Here is a 20533-nt window from a genome sequence, read left to right as displayed (position 1 = left end):
CAACTAACTTGTTCTTCCAACTAATAATGAAAGCTAGACTGAAGCCCAGATCCATCTGGCCTCAAAGCCCCTTCAACGCTGACTGAATGCTCCCAGTTCTCTTCTGCTCTCTTTACTACGTGGGGAGGTCCCGTTCATTCTTTGCATCCATTGCACAGTGCCTGCCACTTGGAGGAAGCTCAACAAGCAGAAACGCAGGGATAAACTAGCGAAAGCGTGGATGCGCACTGACAGCTCTTTCAGTGACATTCCCTCCTTTGAGCCTCATGTCAAGCCTGTGATAGAGGCAGCATGGGGGTAACTGTCCCCATTTAACAGATGAAGAAACTGCGGCCCCCAGAGGTCAAGGGACCTGGATGCTTTTTCTGACTCTCAGTCCAGGGTTCTTCCTACACTGTCAGGGTAAACCACACTCCACACTCAATCTTTGTAAACCACTGACCAAAGGGAGGGTAGCCAGGAAAGGAGACCGGAGGAGACAGGGCCTAGCCGGGGGGGGGGGGGGGGGGGGGGGGGCAGGGAGAAAGCGGTGGGGCAGCTCTTTTCTTTAACTAGAAGAGGCTAATGGTGAGCAATATAAGCTTTTATATATAGAATGGATAAATAAGAAGGTCCTACTGGATAGCACAGAGAACTATGTTCAATATCCTATGATAAATCATCATGGAACTATGCCGCACAGCAGAAATTAACACAACATTGTAAATCAGCTATAGTTCAACTTAAAAAATGATGCTTTTTTTTTTTTTTTAAAAAAAGAAGCTAATGGTGACCAGTTGTGTCCTGGGGGTGTGGAGGCCTGTTCTCCTATTACATCCGGAGAGAGATGAGCAACTATGGGTGGAGAAGGGACATGGTGACCCTGGGCCTGGAGGGAAGGAGCGGAGAAACTCCATCCTCAGAAACTATGCTCTTTCCTACTCAAATGTAAGAGAGTCAGGGACTTCCTTGGTGGTCCAGTGGTTAAGAATCTGCTCTGCAATGCAGGGGACGCAGGTTTGATCCCTGGTTGGGGAACTAAGATCCCACATGCCACGAGGCTTGTGCCCTAACTATGGAGCCTGAGAGTGGCAACGAAAGATCCCACATAACGCAGTGAAGACCTTACACTAAGACCCGATGCAGCCAAATTAATTTTTTTTTAAAGTAAAGTCTAAGGTGGAAACAGCCCAAACGTCCATCGATGGATGAATGGATAAGCAAAATCCAGTTTACACATATAGCGTTGTTCAGCCTTAAAAAGGAAGGAAAGTCTGTTGTTCTATCAAACTATGTAGACCAAACTTAAAGACACTGGGCTGTATGAAGCAAGCTGGTCACACAAGGAGAAGCGTTGCAGGATTCCATTTACGTGAAATACCTAGAACAGTCAAATTCAGAGAAGACAGAACACTGGTTGCCAGGGGCTGGGGAAGAGGAATGGAAAGCTTCTGTGTAATGGGTATGGAGCTTCCGTTTGGGAAGATGAAAAAGTTCTAGAGACGGACGGTGATGATGGCTACGCAACAATGTGAATGGACTTAACGTCTCTCAAGTGTACACCTAAAAATTATTAAAATGGAAAATTTCACAGTATATATATATTCTATCACTGTTGAACCAAAAAGTAAGTGGGTCTAGATGTTGTCTCTGAGAACACTCTTAGTTCTGAAGGCAGGGGACTGGCCTTCATGAGCTCCTCACTTCTAATAACTCTAACCCCTCACAAGCTTCCAAGTAGCCAGGTCAAGAATGTCAAAGAAATTACTCTTCTTTCCCGCTTCAGACACAGGCTTCAAGCTCCAGATGGGAGGAAGACGAGAGGGCGGAGGCTCTCACCAGGCCTGAATGTTGCAATCAGGGATGGGGGAGTAGGGGGCAGTGGAGGGGAGGTGGGGAGTTATCCCTCCAGGCATCTGGACAGCTGGGGCTTCCTTCTGGGCCTGGAGCCCTGCCCCTGGCTCACGCTGGGGTCTTGAGTTCTCCTATGTCCGGGGAGGGCGGCCCCCAGCCGGCTCACAGGAGTGTAGCTGCCTCCCACCAGGGAGAGTAGAACTGAAGGTTGGGGGCCCATCCCCAGGCTTCTGGCTGAACTGGGAATGGGGGAGTAGAGCATGAAGGGGCTCCTCAGTCTCGGACCCCTCTCTGGTCTGAAGTCAGTGGCAGGAACTGAGCTGTGAGATCCTTTGGGAGAACTCTCCCCTCTGGCCCGGCCGGTCAACAAGGGCTGGATCCTGGGAATAAGCTCACGGGCCAGCGAGCAGGTCCCAGTTGAGACAGCACATCTGGAGCCCGGAGCGGCAGGGCTGGAAATAGACAGGGATAAACACGCAGGAGTCTCCTGGGGCCAGGCAGCCAAGGCAGAGGAAGGGGGGCCTCCTGGCTGAGGGGTTCCTGGGCTGGGTGGGGGCGTGGCAGCAAGGAGGCAGTCTAGGGAAGGAAGGCAGGGCTCAGAGACGCTCCAGGCAGCGGGGATCTTCTACCAAAGTTGCAACGACAAAGGGCAGACTCCTGAGAGTCACGGGCTGACGTCCCAGTCTGCCGCCCCAGTCTGCCGCTGCCCCATCCAGGGGTGTTTTTTCATTTCCCTCATTTGGCCACCAGCCGATCAAGCAAGACCGAACTGGGACCAGGATCCCAAACCTGGGGCCCCTGCTCAACCACCACCGAGCTGTGTGACTGTAGCTATGTCACTCACCCTCTCTGGTCTCAGCTTCCTGCTCCCCGCAAATCAGAATTGAAAAAACACCCTCCAGGATTCCTGCTGACATAAACGCTATGAATTCCTCCTCTTTTATTCATTCCTTCAACCGCCCTCTTACTGGCACTGCTCACCATAACTTCAGCGCAGGGCAGGCGGGCTCCTTAATTTCCTGGGACACTCCCTGTGCATTCCTGCCTCCCTGCTCTGGGCCACGTGGGCCCTTCCCCCGGAATCCCCACTCCTTTCTGCTGATCCAGAGCCTGCCCACCTTGCTAGAATAACAGAGCCTTAAAATGGCAATTAATGGGCTGGCCATTATGTAAAATGATTTTTTATAAAGTACTTTTGACAATGTAACCCCCAAACAAGGCAATTATAAAGACTATCTTCAGCCCTAGAAAAAAGGAGATTTATGATAATGTTACGTGGAAATAGAAAAAACAAGACAAAATATGTACTTATCATTAAAACTACATAAAAATCTACATTCCCAAGGAAGGGAAAAAGGCACAAAATAAAATGGCTGGTTCAGAGGAGTGGGAGTCAGGACGGTTTGTGATCGTGTTTCAAGCCTCATTATTATTATGGCAATTTTCCTTTTAATATAAACACAGCTTTGGGAATTAAAACCCAGCTCTCAAACCTCTCTCACTCCACCTCATCCTGGAAGCCTCCCTAACTCCTACCCACCAGGATCACTCCTCATTTGAATTCCTGGGGCATAAGTTTGTGTCTTATTATGCAGGGAACAGTGGGGGAACAGAGAGCCCTGGGGAGGGCCAGGCAGGGGCCCTGGAGAGTTCCGACTCCCCTACTTAGCTGCCTGGCCTTCGGCAGGTTTCTTAACCCTTTTGTGCCTCAGCTTTCTCAACTTTAAAATTGTGAAGGGTACTTCCCTGGTGGTCCAGTGGATAAGACTCCGAGCTCCCAATGCCAAGGACACAGGTTCAACCCCTGGTCGGGGAACTTAGATCCCACAGGCTGCTAGCAGACAAGCCGGCAGACTGCAACAAAGACCCGGTGCAGCCACAAAGGCAAACCAAGAAAATTATAAACTCATTACATTCCTACCCCGTCGGAGACTATGAAGGTCCCCTGGGGTAACCGCTGTATTAGCCCAGTGTGCGGGTCAGAGAAAGCTCTCTGATGGGAGGGCTCTCTGATGGGAGGGCTCTCTGATGGGAGGGCTCTTATTCCCAAGTCCCACCCCATCATCAACATCATCACCCTCCCCATCATCGTCACTGGCGTCTTGCTTTGTGGCCGAGCGGCGTGGCATATAGTGATACGCTTGTCTTTCCAATGGGGCAGTAGATTCCTTGAGGCTGGGCCCCCACACCTCAGAGCAGCCAGTCAGTACCAGGCACGCAGCAGAAGCAGAGGAAGTCCCCCTCCCCTGCTCTTTTCCATGAACACTCATTCTGCTTCCTTCCAGGTACACCAGGCAGCAATAAATGTCCCTTGCTGGGAGGTAAGAGGACTCCAGACAAAGGAAGCCCTTTGTTCACCATGTGCCACAGAGCGGGCTTCCCAGGTGGTGCAGTGGTAAAGAACCCACTTGCCAATGCAGGAGACACAAGAGACATGAGCTCAATCCTTGGGTCGAGATGATCCCCTGGAGAAGGAAATGGCAACCCACTCCAGTATTCTTGCCTGGAAAATCCCATGGACAGGGGAGCCGGGAAGGCTACAGTCCAGAGAGGGTCGCAAAGAGTCGGACACGACTGAATGACTGGGCACACACAGAGGCCAGAGCAGGATGTGGGGAGGGGAAGTCACCCCGGCTCCTTCCCCAGGCCACGAGCCACGCAGTGCCCTTCACCTAGGCTGGGGAACTCCCTGATGAAGGCCCGGCCCACGGGGACACAGTGTAGAGAGCGGGGCCTTTCCTGCACTGCCAGTGGAGACGCCAGGGCCGCACTGTCTGTCCTTGTCTGTAAATGGGGCGGATGCGACTGTCCTTTTCCTGGAAGAGCTGTTACAAGGACCACATGAGAACATTTGGAAACAAGCCTCCAAGAGTGCAAATGCTGGACACACACACTGGTGATTAGCGCTGCCGTTTGTCCTTCACTACAGGCCGCCCCTTCCTCACCCCCAGCCTGCCGCTCTGGGGTCCCTGCCCCCACCGCCAACCAGAGAGGGAGGCTCACTTGGGAGGAAATGCCTGGGGTCTCCGGCTGTTCCCTGGATGGGCTGAGCAAGGAGGGCCTTAGGAAGAATTGGGGGCCACAGGGGGTGGGCCTTCTCCCCCTGCCCTTCCTTCAGGCCACCTGAATGGCCCCAAGGCCTCGGCCCCTACTGTGAGGCCACCTCACTAGGATGGCACTAACATCCTCGGCGCCTGCTGAAGGGGCATGGAACCAAGTGCCAGAGGCTGGTGCCAACTCCCTTCCTTGGACACCAGCGGGAAAGGGAGGTGGGAGCGAGCTGTGGGAACAGACCATTCCGTGGCTCCGCAGGGCCTGGCCACGTGGAAATGGCTCAATGTAGCCTCTCCAACCCAGCCCAGGCATCCTCAGAAGGGTGAGTGGACTCCACACGCACGGCGCACCCCTGGTGGGGACAGATCACCCCCTCTCCGCACTCCATCCATAGGAAGAAGGCGGGCAAGACGGCTCCATGGCTGAAGACCAAGGGCTGGGCCTCAGGGGGCTGAGGGCTGGGCGACTTCAAAGCCCTCCAGAGGACGCTGGCTCTGAACTGGCCGCTCACAGGCCCAGGTCAGCTGGCAGCAGGAAGGTTTGTGTTTCTTTTAATATCAACTCCCAGGCATTTAACATTCCTCGAAGCTTAAACACAGAAACGTTTTCCTTACCAGACTGCGCTCTCAGCTTTGCCAAACATAACCTGGCTTCTTCCCCTTCCCCCACAACCTCCATCTGCTCCTGTCTCCAAGATGTAATGATTTATGGTGTGTTTCCCCTGGGGCCCATGCAGCTGACAGCAGTGAGAGGGAGGGAAGCAACAGGACTGCGAGTCCAGGTGGGGACGATGCCATCGAGCCCTGGAATCCAGGTTTGCAGAGCCCTGGAGGCCAGCGTCCATGGTGCCCCCTGAGCTGGCTGCTCAGAACACCGTTTTAACCCTTCCATTCCATAGTTACTAATGGCCTGGAGGGCGTGGGCACCCGTCATGCTTTTTGGCTAGGCATCTCCTGGGGCCAGATGGGCAGCCCAGGGACGTGGACATGGGGCTCCCAGTCCTTATTCTGCAGGAAGTTGCTTCCTGGGACTAAATCTAGAGCTTGCTCCCATCAGCTCCTGTTCCCTAAATAATGAAGGACCGGCTCCTGGTTGCCTGGCAGCACTGTCTCCCTGGCGACGGTGCTGAAGAGTGAGGTGCAGGTTCCCAGCATTAAGAAGGGATATGCTCAGGAACATGGGGTGTCATGAGGCAGATGGCCGGGCCCCCACCGAATACTGCCATCTTCCTTGTTCAAACACAGGCACCTGAGACAGGGTAGGGGGACAACACGAGTCCCCAAGGGGACTCTGCCACTGAGGATACCCAGCCAAGAGTCAGATACCAACCTCTGCAGCCTCAACAGTGCATCAGAGAACAAACGATTCCTGGGAAGAAGCATCATTCAGCTTCAGCTCCCACACCCAGATGACACCTGGCACAGCTGCTAAGAAGCCCAGAGCACCCAATGCCCACAGTTCAATTCCAGAGCGTGTCAGTTACGGATTCCCTTGATTGCACGGTCAAAGAATCCACACCCAAACCAGGCCACTTGTGTGATAAGCACAAGGCCACATAAGGTGTCAGATGGAATGTGGATAGCTCCACACCAAACGTCACGCCGCCAAGCCTACATCCCTTTGACAGGTTAAGTGAATAGCAACAATCTTTAACAGAATTTCCAAAAACACAGGCTGCAAACAAAGCCCTTTTCCCTATGTACATTTAAGCTGGGGCGGCACATTTATCTCTCATCTGGACTCAGGACCTGCCCCTGCCTGGACTGCAGGACCCATCCTAAGCCAACAAACTCCTGGCACAGGCGAGTCAAGCCCAGCACACCTTGCAGTGGGGTCAGAGGCCAGCCCCTAGCAGCCTAGCTACATCCCCAACCCTTCCAGGAAAGCGGCACATGCTTCGGCTCTCACTCCTTCCATGGTAGACAGCGCTAATCTAATACGGCATTCACAATACAACCTCAGAATCCTTAACACAGTATTTCTGGAAAAAAGCCGTCAGAAGGCTACAGACGGGATGTGTAAACAATGGCACTGTCATCCTTCCAGGCTACCCTGCAGGAGTGTGGATGACCCAAGTGCACCAGATGTGGAAGCCCAAGGAACCAGGCACACACGGGCCTCTGGGGCTAGAATACGACACCATCTCCAGCAGCGGGAGAATGACGACCTCAGGGAACTTTGCTCAAGATAGCTGTGATCCCAAGTCACAAAGGCCAATCACCTTGACCGAGAAGGTAGAAGAGAAGGACACCTTCCCAACTGGCACTGCCTCCCAGGCACCCTTGCCTTGGTGCCCTGGCTGCGCCTGCCTCTCACCTGAATCTGCCCTTTGCCCATGATCTTATCCACGATCTCGTTGTTGTCCTTGTTGACCTTGGTCTTGTCATAGCACTTCTCGTAGCACAGGATCCTTAGGGACTGAGAGCCCTCCAGCTCAATCTCGAACTCCTGGGGAAAGACGAGACAGGATGCTGAACGCCTGCAGCTGACCTGGGCTCCCAGCAGGGGTGGGACCCACCTTTGCAAGGGTGAGAGGGGGTGAGGCGGGCCCATGAGGACCACATCATGAGGTCTGGAGCAGCTTCCTCATTCTCTGGAGCTCCGGAGGCCTGGGAATCAATGAGGAAGGGGAGTACAGAACCTGAACTGTACGCACTGTATCTCGTCTGATCTTGGAAGCTAAGCAGGGTCGGGCCTGATTAGTACTTGGATAGGAGACCCCAAACTATAACCCTGTTCAGTTCAGTTCATTTCAGTCACTCAGTTGTGTCCGACTCTTTGCGACCCCATGAATTGCAGCACGCCAGGCCTCCCTGTCCATCACCAACTCCCGGAGTTCACTCAGACTCACGTCCATCAAGTCCGTGATGCCATCCAGCCATCTCATCCTCTGTTGTCCCCTTCTCCTCCTGCCCTCAATCCCTCCTAGCATCAGAGTCTTTTCCAATGAGTCAACTCTTCGCATGAGGTGGCCAAAGTACTGAAGTTTCAGCTTTAGCATCATTCCTTCCAAAGAAACCCCAGGGCTGATCTCCTTCAGAATGGACTGGTTGGATCTCCTTGCAGTCCAAGGGACTCTCAAGAGTCTTCTCCAACACCACAGTTCAAAAGCATCAATTCTTTGGCGCTCAGCCTTCTTCACAGTCCAACTCTCACATCCATACGTGACCACAGGAAAAACCATAGCCTTGACTAGACGGACCTTAGTCGGCAAAGTAATGTCTCTGCTTTTGAATATACTATCTAGGTTGGTCATAACTTTTCTTCCAAGGAGTAAGCATCTTTTAATTTCATGGCTGCAGTCACCATCTGCAGTGATTTTGGAGCCCCCAAAAATGAAGTCTGACCCTGTGTCTAGACACAAACCCACGATCAGAAGCCAGATGAGCAGGGAGGGGAGGGCAGAGGGGTCAGAGGGATAGAGCTGGCCCAGCAGCAGGCTTGGCCATCCCCAGACGACAGGGCAAGAGCACTGGGAGCAGGGTGGGCATGGTGGGGGATGAGCCCGGGGTCCCTGTGGGGACCACTCACCTCGTCCCACTTGGGCTCTGTTGTGTCCCGGAACACCCTGGTTTTGGCTTTGCTGACAAAGTAGCCAAAGGAATCCACCTCCAGGGTACAGTACAGGTCTGTGGGGACAGGCAGAGACACCGAATGAGGCCCGCGGCTCAGGAACCCAGGAGGGAAGGGGGATCACGCATCAGTCTTCCCAGGGCCCCCATGGGCGCTCTGCAAATCCACACATGCCCGCCCAGCCTCAGGCCCCGCAGCCTGTCCCTCCCTGGGCGCTGCCTAGGTTGTTTCCCAGGGTAATGGTGTGTGCTGGGGGGTGACTTTGGGGAACCACAGCCAGTCCTCTAGTGTGAATCAGGGGCAGGGGGCGGAGGTCAGAGGATGGATGTACATGCCCCTCCCAGGCCCCAGGAGCTACCCAGCTGGGCTGTTCTCCATCAGGACTCTCCTGCAGAGCTAAGACTGGGGAGAGCTGTCCCTCACTGTGTGTGATGCAGACTGGATGTAACCAGGTATCTGAGCACAGCAGGTATCTGAGCAGGGCGCAGGTGAACAGGCGAATGAAGCAGAAGGCCTAATGGGCTCCCATCAGAGCAGAGAGTGCATCTGGGCAGCTGAGAGATGGATGCGTATGAAGCGTCCCTTCACTGGCTTCCCTGTGAGGGAATCCCCCATCAGGGACTAGTTCCGGGATAAAAGGGAGGGCTTTGGAGTCGGCCTGTCTGGGTCAAATCCTAGCTCTGCGCAAATCCTCTCTGTGCCTGACTGCTCTCCCCTGGAGATCAGGCAAGACGATGGTGCCCGCAGGCCAGGCCGGACTGTGCGGACCTGATCAGTTTACTAGGACAAGCAGCCATGACTGAAGATTCACAAAGCCTGAGTCAGAAGGAATGTCCGAGCAGGTCAGGGGGCTGGCGGAGGGAGGAGGTGAAGCCTGGCTGGAAGTGAGGGGTGACTCTGGAGCCGTAACTCACCCCATGTCTGAGCGCCCCAACCCACTCTGAGAGGTCGGACCCCTGCTCTGGGGGAGTGGGCCGCCCACGCTAATGGGTCTGCTCCTGAGGCCCATCCCAGCCGGCAGGAGGCAGAGAGACAGGAAGGGGGAGACATCTGGTCACCATGGAGACAAGAGGGCCCCTGTCCAGCTCAGTGGGCTGCAGACTTGGTATGTGGAGCAGCCCCACGGAGCTGACTGATGAGGAATATTCCCAGGCAATGCCCCCATCAGCAGATTCTGTGGGTCTGGGGGCATCCAGGAAGCTGGTGCTGTTCCACCAGCAGAGCCCGAGTGATGCGTGAGGGGGTCCTGGCCACACTGAGAGAAATGCTGCTCTAGAGGGGAAAGCGTGGGCCTTGGTGTCAGAAGGCATGGATTCAACTCCATTACCTGTGTGCCCTGTTGAGCCGCCCTGGGAAAGTCCCTGGAGCTTTCTGGCCTCAGCTTCTTTGTGTGACAAGTGGGAATGGCATCAGCGACCTAGAAAGGGTGCCAGGAGGCTCCGAGTAGATAATGCACCCGAAAAAGTTCTGAATGTGCCAACCCCTGTCAGCTCACTGGCCACATCTACATTTTCTCTAGCACCTAGTAAGGGACCCGGCAGCACAATAGGTGTCTGGAAATAAACTACTTCGTTCAGCATTTTGAGCTCCTGTTCACTCAGCGATGAAGGAGACGTGGCTCCTGTCCTCTCAGAACTCACAGTGCATGAAGCACATTTTAAGTAGCAAAAAAAGTATGACAGGTGCTGCCCCAGGGTGATGGGAACACAGAGAAGGCAGGCAGAGGGGCTGCGGGAATCCAGGTGTCACAGAGAATGTTAACTGAATGACCGTTTGCAAGTCAATGGCATACCCTCTGCATGGTGCGCTGCAGGAAGAGAGGCAGAGGGGAAGAGAAGGGAGTGAGAGGAGTCAGGTTTCTGATCCTATATAATATTAAGTCCTTTTATTTCTCTGTGACTCAGTTTTCTCATCTGGCAAATGGGAAGAAACTATTAGCCATCTAACTCACAAATTCCTACAGGGAGAAAAGTTAGATAAAAATGTAACTGTATCTTGTAAAATACTAAGAACTGTACGGACACAGCAGATGGTGATAAAGAAGGAAAAAGAATGTGTGGTAGCAGGGCGCTGGCCCTACACATAAATGTCATGTTTAAGCCGACTCTTGGGTAAGTATTAACAAGCACGATTGCCTTTTTTCTAGAAAAAAGAGAAGGCTCAGAGAGGTTAAGAGATTTGCCCAAGGTCACACAGCTTGTGATCTGCAGATGTGAGATTGGAGCCCCATATTTCTAATACCTGGGGAGAGAAGGGCTTAGGGCAGAGCAGACTTTGAAGACAGAGAGCAGGGATGAATCCCTGCCAAGAGGAGCTAGCTCTTGGCCTTTGGGGGAATGCCCCACACCTCAAAGCAGCTGGCAGGGCCCCAGCCTGGGCAGACCAAGGCAGAGCAGGTGGGAGGCCCCACGCAGTGGGTCCACAGGGACTTTCTGTGAAAGGAAGAACAACGAAGCTTCTTCCTGGGGCAGGCGGTCATGGGTACTTACTGGCTGACTGCTTAAACCCCTTGGCAGAATGGACGATGACATGGAGGAAGCCATAGAGCCCTGGAGACTCGTCGTCTGCAAGAGAGAAAAGCCCCCCAGGGAAGAGGGTGATGAGAGGCCTGCTTCCTCCCCGGCCTCACCCCTGGCTGGTTGGTTACACAAAGGATGGGAGCAAGTCTGCGCCTTTGTCCGACAGCACCACCTGGTGGCCAGAGGAAGAAGCGTCCACAGTCCATTACTCCCCGGAGCGCGAGCTGACGCACTCCCCCTACTCTGCCTCGGCGGCCAGTCCACACCTTCCTCCTGGGCCAGGACTAAGTCCCGATCCCTGGGGGCACTTTCCCTCCTCTTATGAATCCTGCCTATCCCACTGCTGCCCTCCTCAGTCTTGCCTTCCAAAGTGGAGATTAACCAAGATAAGTCACTCTGTGCCAAAGAGTGGGTCCAGCCTTATTTCTCACACACTACTCTAACCCACCTAACCTTGCGCTCCACCACCACCCTGCCCCAGGCTTAAGCCTTCTGCTTCCAAGAACATATTAACATCACAGTCCCAGTGCACCAGGACACCAGATTCTTCTCTTCAGCCAGAGGTCGCCAGGGAGGAGTTGGGCGCCATCCAGGGACTCAGCAGAGAAAAACATCTGTTCAAACTCCCTGTGTATCTGGCAACTGAGTCTTCCCAGCCCAGCAGAGCAGAGGTCAGCTACTGGTAGCCAAGTGACTGGCTAGGTGTTTGTAGAAGGCCCTGGCAATACCCCGGGGGCTTGGACCCGCTGATTGAGCAACCTCGGATTCCAGATCTTACCGTCTTTATTGCTGGTGACAGGAATGTTGTGTACAGTCCTAAGTTTGAAACAGGATCCTGTGAGCACCTGGAGTTCCACCGAGCTCAGGACAAAGGCCTGAAGATCTGTAGGAGGAGCCAAGAGAGAGCGGAATGTCGTCACAGGTCCACTAGGACCCACTGCTCTTCTTTGAGGGCTACTGCAGGAAAAAAAGATTAGCTCTAAGGGCAGAGTTGGTCATTGGAAGAGGGAGTAGACACTCAGCTTGGGAGAGTCAGGGGTGCTGCCAGAGGGGTAAGAAGCACAGGGTCTAATTGGAGAGGTTCATGAATTATGTACATGACAGAAAGACTTTGGGCTCTGGGTCCAGTCCTGCTGACAATTCACTATACATTCTTAAGCAAATCACCTAAATTCTTTGGGTCTCAATTGATCAGTAACATCCGTTAAGAACCACCTGCCCTGGCATTTTCCAGAGTAACTAGGAGGGCTAAAGAGGAGCCAGTGGACATCGAAGTGCTTGGAAATGCAGAAGGCCCTCTCTTGCCATGGACACCAGCAGGGCAGTGTAGAGCAGAGGTGGGGTGTTACCTTTCTTCTGTAGCTTCTGGATTGCTTCTCTCCACTCTGACCTCTCATAGTCTGAGGACAGTAGGAACAGGTAGCTCTGAAGAGAGGAGATGAGAATTTACTGGAATGATCACAGTCAGGCCTAGGACATTTTTGGATTCTGGGGCCCCCAATAAAGCTCCTTTGTACCCAGGCACCCTTACGCTTGGAGAAGAAGGCAGGTGGGAGGAAGGCCTTCCCCCTAGGAAGCCTGGTGATGGGAGTGGCAGTGCCAGTGATGGCCAGCAGAGGGCACTGGCTCTCCATGCGTGGGGAGAGGCAGTCCAGGGCAGGAGCCATGCAGCCTTGTTGGGAATGGGGGTTGGGGGGCACCTGAAACCCTGATTTCCACAGGTCTGGTTCAGGGCCAGGAGCCATAGCGAGTGGGCAGCCCTGGAGGAAGGGGGCTGTCTGTCCTAGCCCCGTCCTTCCTGACCTTTCCATTCCGATTGTGGATCCGAAACGGGATTGTGGGGGAATTGAGCAGCAGTAAGAACTCATTCTCAAACATCTTCTTCTTCAGGCGTTCGATGGCCCGGCTCTGTCCTTTGTTGGCTTTCTGCAGGGGACAGAGGGCACAGGCGGTTCTCCTTGCACTCGGACTCCACTTGTCACCCTGTAGTTCTACATACAGCATTCCTCTGTATAGTCTTTTTTTTTTAAATATATTTTATGACAATTTGATGTCTTGGGAAGGCCAGTCAGCCACAGAAAAAATGCTCCTCGCAGGACACGCTAATTCCTAGGCCAGTAAATGACTTCCCTGCGAGTGCATCTTTCATGTGCAAACCAGTCAGTCTGGAGTCTACAGACCCTTACCCTTTCCTTTAACACAAGCCAGGATTTCTTCTGCCCTAAGTAACCCAGGGCAACTAGACACCACCACTCTAGCCCAGAGCCTGCTGACTTATTCAGATTTGCCAGTCCTAGGCTGTTTCTTGTGGAAAACACAATCTAGGCTCTGGGCCATGCATGTGCCATGCTCCTTCTGCCCTTTTTTTTTTTTTTTTTTTTTTGCCCACACAGCATGGCATGTGGGGTCTTAGTCCCCAGACCAGGGATGGAACCTGTACCCCTGCACTGGAAGCACGGAGTTTTAACCACTGGACTCCCAGGGAAGTCCCTCCTTCTGTCTTTTGACCAAACCCCATGCTTTCCCACATAGCCCTGCATGGTGTGGCATGCCACCTACTCCTGGAACTCTAAGTAATAAAACAAATCTAAGGAATAAAAATCTTCCAGTGGCATCAACATCTCTAGGCTATCACTCAGTCAACTCCATAAATTAAATTCTGGGTACCACCGAGACACCCTGCTTAAAAGCAGCAGACACCTTTCAGCAATAAAGCCCCCACTACCACTGGCCCCATGGGGCCTCCCCAGTGCTGGGTTCTAGCTTCCACGCCCACCACATGACCCCTGCATCTTCCACCGCAGTCTCACGCTATTATTCCCTGTTCTCTAATAAGCTGCTCCCCGTCTCAGCTGGCTCCAATTTTTCCAGTTTGTATCGTATCAAGGATCCCTTCCCTTTTATGAACCACTATTATGCTTCAATGCCAATGCCATCCTCAAGCTCTACAGCTAGAATTCATCTCTGCTTTTTTTTTTTTTAAACCCACTAGACTGGCAGAATTGTGACAATTGCTCACAGCCGGTGCTGTGACACTGGGGGGGAACAGAGATAACACACTGCTGGAGGGAACATGATCGGATGCAAACTCTGCAGACGTAAACTTGGCGATGAAACACGCAAGCCCTTTGCCCCAGACATCCCACTTGTAGGGGATCTACCGGAAAGAAACAGAAGTGCCGAGGAAAGAACGAGAAGCCATCTAAAGACCCAAATATGTTGTGCTATTGAGTGACAACAGGATGCAGTTGTGAAAAAGGATCTGACAGATGAAACTGCAAAACGGCACATGTAGTCTAATCTCATTAAAAAATACCGACACACACGTGTGATCACAGGAGCATCTAGAAGAATATATCTCAAACTAGGAATGATGAGGGGATGGTAAGAAGTTCTATTCTACACACTCCGGTATTGTATTTCTTATTATAATAAGTCAGTGTGACACTAGGGATTAGGGAAAAAATTAGGCTTGAAAATATTGTTAAAAGAATACATTGCTGCTGCTTGTGTGACTCAGAGAACACCGTGCGTCCCCAGAGACTCTCATCACGCTGTGTCACATGTGGTCACACAGAAGAATGTGCGCCTTCTCCACTGGATAAGGAGGTCTGTGAGCATCTGGCGCAGCCCTGCAGCCAGCAGAAGTCAGTAAGCATGGATTCAATGAAGCAGAAGGCCACGTCTGCCCACCTGGGGCAGGACGCAGGGCCCAGAGCCTGCAGCTCCCAGGACCGGGTAAGGGACACGCATGCAGGATGCCCCTGATGTGCAGATGCTGGCAGACCCAACTGAGAAAATAGGCTCCCCTGAGGCAGGGTGGGCTGGCTGTTTAGGAGGACACCTGTGCTGGTCAGGGGGCTCCCTCTGGGCAGGTGTACCCTAGTCCTAGGACACTGTGTTAAAGTGAAAGCTGCTTAGTCGTGTCCGATTCTTTGCAACCCCATGGACTTATACAGTCCATGGAATTCTCCAGGTCAGGATACTGGAGCGGGTATCCTTTCCCTTCTTCAGGGGATCTTCCCAACCCAGGGATCGAACCCAGGTCTCCCGCATTGCAGGAGGATTCTTTACCAGCTAAGCCACAAGGGTAGGACATTCCCATGACCAAACAATCCCTGGGTTATTAACTGTGGTTTTCCTCTCCTCTGTTCAGAAAAAGATATCTGGGTTGAAAGAATCCTTAGAAGCCATCTGGTCATGTGTCTTTCAACAACTGTTCATAAAGCACCTATTTATTACATGTAAAGTAGTAGGACATAGGGGACTTCTCAAGTGGCACAGTGATAAAGCATGTGCCTGCCAACGCAGGGGATGCAAGAGACGTTGGTTCGATTCCTGGGTCTGGAAGATCCCCTGGAGTAGGAAATGGCAACCCACTCCAGTATTCTTGCCTGGAGAGTCCCATGGACAGAGGAGCCTGGCAGGCTAGCAACTGAGCATTAGCACACAGAACTGAAGAAAACAGTCCCCTCCCTGGAGCTGAACTTCCAGTGGGGAAGAGAGAAAGCAGAGTGTGCAATAACAGCTCAGTGCCAATAAAGCCAAGCAAAGAGGTAAACATCAGGAACCAGGAAGCCAGGCGCTCAACCGAGACCCCAACAGTGGGGAGACAACGGGGAAGGCTCATCTGGGGACTCGAGGCCTAAGCCAAGCCTGGATGGGTGAAGAGGAGCGACCAGGCCAGCTAACCAAACCCCGCCATGCTCGTCTTTCCATTCTTGGGGAAGGCTCCTTCTGGGTGTTTTCCTCTAGCCACTGTTTTCAAATATAATGAATTTAAGGCCATACATTTTCCTCTACAGAGCGCTTTGGCTGTATCCCCTGGGTTTTAATATGGAGTGCTCTCACTTTCACGCAGGTCTAAATAACTTCCAGTTTCCCTTTTGATTTCCTCTTTACCTGGAAAGTCTTAACTTCCCAGGTATATATTTGACTATATTCTAGTTGTTGATTTCTAATGTAGTTTGTCAACATGACCAGTACACTTTTCTTTTTTAAACTTGAGATTTCCTATTCCAAAGAACTGACACTTCTGAACTGTGGTGCCAGCGAAGACTCTCGAGAGTCCCTTGGACTGCAAGGAGACTAAACCAGTCCATCTGAAAGGAAATCAACCCTGAATATTCATTAGAAGGACTGATGAAGTTCCAATACTTTGGCCATCAGATGGAAGAGCCAACTCATTGGAAAAGACCCTGGTGCTGAGAAAAACTGAGGGCAGGAGAAGGGGGAAACAGAAGATGCGATGGTTGGACAGCATCACTGATTCAATGGACATGAATTTGAGCAAACTCAGGGAGACAGTGAAGGATAGGGAAGCCAGGTGGGCTGCAGTCCACGGGATCACAAAGAGTTGGACATGAGCTTAGCAACTGAACAACAACAAAACGCAGCGCAATACATGATAAATTGTCTGTAAATGTTCCATGTGTGTTTGACAGAATCTCAGTTCTCTATCAGGATACAAGCTTCTGTGCATTTTTAGACCAAGTGATCTTCAAGGCCGCCTCTGTTTACTTATCTGCCTACTTGATCCGTCAATTTCTGAGGAGACTCTCAGGCTCTTGCTTTCTCATACATCCTGCTTTTCCTTAAGAAGGACTTTCTCTCCTCTTGCTTTTGCAGTGTTTGGCATACACTGTTCCCCAGGAAACTTCCCATAACTAACCCCACAAAATTCTGAGCACTGACTCCTTGGCCTGCCCTCTATGTGCCCAGTGCTCATCTGTCCTGGTCAGCCATGTTATCTTGAAGATTGTAAAGAAAGGCCTTCCTCCTCTTACATCCTGCCTCCCTTGTCAGACTCCCAAATTTTATCACTTCTCCTTCCTCCATTTCCCTGGCACACCCAATTCCAAGGTCCACAAGGAAAACGGCCAACTTCTCAGCCCCAGCTGATGCCAGGCTCTGCTCACCTCCTTCTGGATTTCACTCTTAAGGGCAGAGATCTTCATTTTCATGTCCTCCAGCTCGTGGTCTGGGAAAGGGTGCACCTGGGGACTGGCTTCAGACTCCTCAGGGGATGGAAACACTAGGTCAGCCAGGGGGATGTACCATTTGCAGTCATATTGCTGGTGCTTCCTGCAAACAGGTCAGAGGGGGATGTGAGCCACAGAGGAACTGGATCTTCAGGCCTGAATTGCTGGAACCAAAAACCACCTGAGAGGGATTGACTGAGAACTTGTCACAGGCAAGAATGATCCCTGCCCTGAGGAGCCTGATCAGGAAACATTTGTGGAATAATGATAGTCAGGCTCTAGGGTCAGGCAATGGCAACCCACTCCAGTGTTCTTGCCTGGAGAATCCCAGGGACAAGGGAGCCTGGTGGGCTGCCGTCTCTGGGGTCGCACAGAGTTGGATATGAATGATGCGACTTAGCAGCAGCAGCAGCAGCAGGGTCAGGCAGCGGTAAGGGCTCTGGACCTCGGGCCTGCCATTCTTCTGGCCCAGGACGACTGACATTCTTAAGCAGCCCGCACCTCTAGTGTCTCAGCAAGAGTGGTCTGTCCTGTTCCCCATCCAACTCTTCCTTCCCTTCCAGCTTCTCTATACATAACTTACATTCTTTATCTTCTTAGCTAGAGATACAATACAGATTAATTTTGAATGCCACCTCTTATCAATAGAAGTCACATGGGATAATGAGTTGAGGATTATAAAGCTACATCCAAGTCCAGCGAGAAATAGTGCTGTGGTCCACTAGTAATGTCTGCCATGGGCAAAGGACTTAAGGCAGAGGTATGTATGCTTACGACTGTCACCTCTACTTTAGAATCATCTCAAATGTCATCCCCTCTACTGAAGCTCATAATAACTTCTCCTCTCACTTTCCCCAGGACTTCGTTTTGTACCTCCCTGCAATATTAAGCCTGTGGCTTGCCTCCCTCAGCACACTGTAGGTGGTAAGAAAATAAAGGTGGAAGACCTAGGGATACATATGGAAGAGCCTTTTCTGCTTGTGACAGACACTAGTCACTGGGTACAGAGATGGAGCTCAAAAGAAACTTTCAAGTCAGATTAAGGCTCAAATCCTGTCTCCTCTACTTTAGTTCTATGACCTTGGGCAACTTATTTCACTTTTCTAAGCCTTATTTCTCATCTGTGAGATGGGGATAATAATACCTACTTTATGAAGTCACTGGGGAGACCAGAAATAATATATTCAAAGCATTTGCTGTGGCACCTGGCATGGCACAAGCACTCAATAAACGGTAGAATCAGATTTAATGAATATTCACTGAATTGCAGTTAGCAAAAATTTAGAGCTGTCTAATAAAAGGAGAATGCTTAAGTAAATTACGGCATATCCACTTGTAACATCATGCAGGAAAGTAAAATGATGATTATGAAGATTAGGCAGCAACAGGGAAAATGCTTATGACGTGAAATGGAAAAAGCAGAGCCCCAAATTGGGTATTCACTCTGATTACAAGTATATGAAAAAAATAAGAACATTTAAAAAAAAACTGGAAGGAAATAGAGCAGCAGGAGACTGATGCTTATGTTCGGGTGGGTGACAGGGTTTATTTCCCTGTAATTTGGTTGTATTATATTTATAATTAAAACCATGATTTATTTTTAGAAAAAGGCTATGAAGTAAAATAAAATTAATTAATACGTTTTTAAAAAGGGGGAAAAAAATGCAGAGAGTCCCAGGCTGCTGATGGGCTTCTCCAGGGGGCGGGGTCTAGCTCCCCCCGCCCACCAACCCTCCAGCACACTCACCCCGCTGATGTCTTCTTTAGCTTGGCGCACAGGAGGACGTCGGTGAAGAGGAAGACGTGCCGCAGCTTCCGGGAGCCCTCCGACACTTCCACTAGGAAGCCGTCCTTCACCAGCTGCCGCGTCTGAGAGAGATGGCACACCCACCCCCGCCTGCTCAGGGGGAGTCAGCCCAGGGCCCAGCCTGTACCCATCCAGCTGTGGGGGTGGGAGTGGGGCTCCAGGGAGGGACCCTAGTGCCTTGTGGTTAGCAGCACTGGCTTTGGAATTCCCAGGTGGTGTCATGGTAAAGAATCCACCTGCCAGTGCAGGAGACGCAAAAGATGCAGGTTTGATCCCTGGGTCAGGAAGATCCCCTGGAGTGGGAAATGGCAACCAGCTCTAGTATTCTTGCCTGGAAAATTCCATGGACAGAGGAACCTGGCGGGCTACAGTCCATAGGGTTGCAGAGTAGGACATGACTGAGCTCATACCTAACACCTAATCTAACACGGGCTTGAATCCAGACTCTGCCACTTCCTGGCTGAGATCTTGGGGGTAAGTTCCCCGACTTCTCTGAGCCTCAGTCTTAGCATCTGTAAAATGGAGATAATAACATTGGCCCCCATAGCACAGGAGTCATGGTATACGTAGAACAGTCAGTATAGTGCCTGGCATGTAATATATGGCCCACAAGTGGCAGCTGTCCACTTCTCTGCAGCCCTCAACAGCTCACCCCTGGATGGACCCACCCTGGGTCATAAATACCCCACCCGCCTCCACCCTAGAAATGCCTCCCTAACTCTGCGTAAGATGTTGATCTTGTTTCAGCTGAACTTCACCTGCAGAACCACTCAGGCCCGTTTACATGGCGGCTGGATGGGGAACCCTGGCCTTCCCTCTGTGGGGCTGTCGTAGTGTCCTGGGGATCCTGCAGCTGTCTCTACCCTGGGCTTTGGCTGCTCCGGAGCATTTCGCTCCACGCATGACTTCCAGAGCCTCCTCCCCGCCACCCTGAGCCAGCAGGCCTCTGCGGGGCTGTCACGGTCTGTCTCAGACTTCTCTGTGTGACCTATATATGTTGTGTATGTAGGTGAGCACGTAGAGAGCACACTATTAAAACGATCCCAAACTGGTCGTGCTCGAGGGCCTCTGGAGATCTCTCAGACATCCCCAGAGTCAAACCAGCTGGTGACATTCCAGGGTCTGCAAACCGGGGCTGGGAGCTGCTCGCAGGGACAGCGCGCTGGTCCCATTAGCCAATCCCCAGAACCTGTCCCTCGTTACTTCCCTCCCCAGGAGACACTGGAACCTCATAAACACTACAAAGGAGCAGAAAGGCAGCCAGCCTTCACTCCTGAACGCCACTTAATTACCTCTTCTGGATAGGAAGCTCCATATGTGGGTCAGGCTGCTGACCCACGGGGCTAACTGTCCCTCTGATTCTTCAAATTGCTTCGTCTCACTGAGGCACCCCCCCACTCCTCCAGCAAAAAGGGCCCCCAGGGAACTGGAGCTGCTAGCCACATCCAGGCGCCCACCTGGGACAGTTCAGTCACCTGGCAGCTTCAGCCCCCTCTCCCTGACTCTCCAAGCTACCTCAGCCTGAGCCATTATCTTCCAGGGGACCCTGAGGACATCATGCTGCCCAGAGGAGGCGGTTGCATTCAAGAACAAGACATACAGAGCCCTGGTGTGGGGGTCAGCGCCTGAGGCTTGCTGACAGAACACCCCAGCTACAGCTGCGGTCCCCAATCTTTTCGGCACCAGGGACTGATTTCCTGGAAGACAACTTTCCACAAACCGAGGGTGAGGGGGATGGTTTCGGGATGACTCAGGCACGTTACATT

General features: G+C 52.1%; 1 protein-coding gene across 4 annotated transcripts in view; it reads right to left on the bottom strand.

Annotated features, from left to right (window-relative positions):
* Positions 1-20533, bottom strand: part of ABR (ABR activator of RhoGEF and GTPase) — a 187723-nt gene that overhangs the window by 31471 nt on the left and 135719 nt on the right. For all 4 annotated transcript variants that reach the window (XM_069603026.1, XM_069603029.1, XM_069603027.1 and 1 more), the window contains 8 exons: positions 18708-18829; positions 16898-17063; positions 12783-12905; positions 12329-12404; positions 11758-11862; positions 10950-11024; positions 8419-8516; positions 7204-7335 (listed from right to left, as the gene is read on the bottom strand). In XM_069603026.1, the coding sequence (XP_069459127.1) occupies positions 7204-7335; positions 8419-8516; positions 10950-11024; positions 11758-11862; positions 12329-12404; positions 12783-12905; positions 16898-17063; positions 18708-18829 (897 nt within the window). The remainder of the gene's footprint in view (positions 1-7203; positions 7336-8418; positions 8517-10949; positions 11025-11757; positions 11863-12328; positions 12405-12782; positions 12906-16897; positions 17064-18707; positions 18830-20533) is intronic.

This window comes from Ovis canadensis, chromosome 11 (genome assembly GCF_042477335.2).
Source record: "Ovis canadensis isolate MfBH-ARS-UI-01 breed Bighorn chromosome 11, ARS-UI_OviCan_v2, whole genome shotgun sequence".
Taxonomy (NCBI): domain Eukaryota; kingdom Metazoa; phylum Chordata; class Mammalia; order Artiodactyla; family Bovidae; genus Ovis; species Ovis canadensis.
Note: the sequence above shows the minus strand (reverse complement) of the source record. Positions and strands in the feature narration are given on the sequence as shown.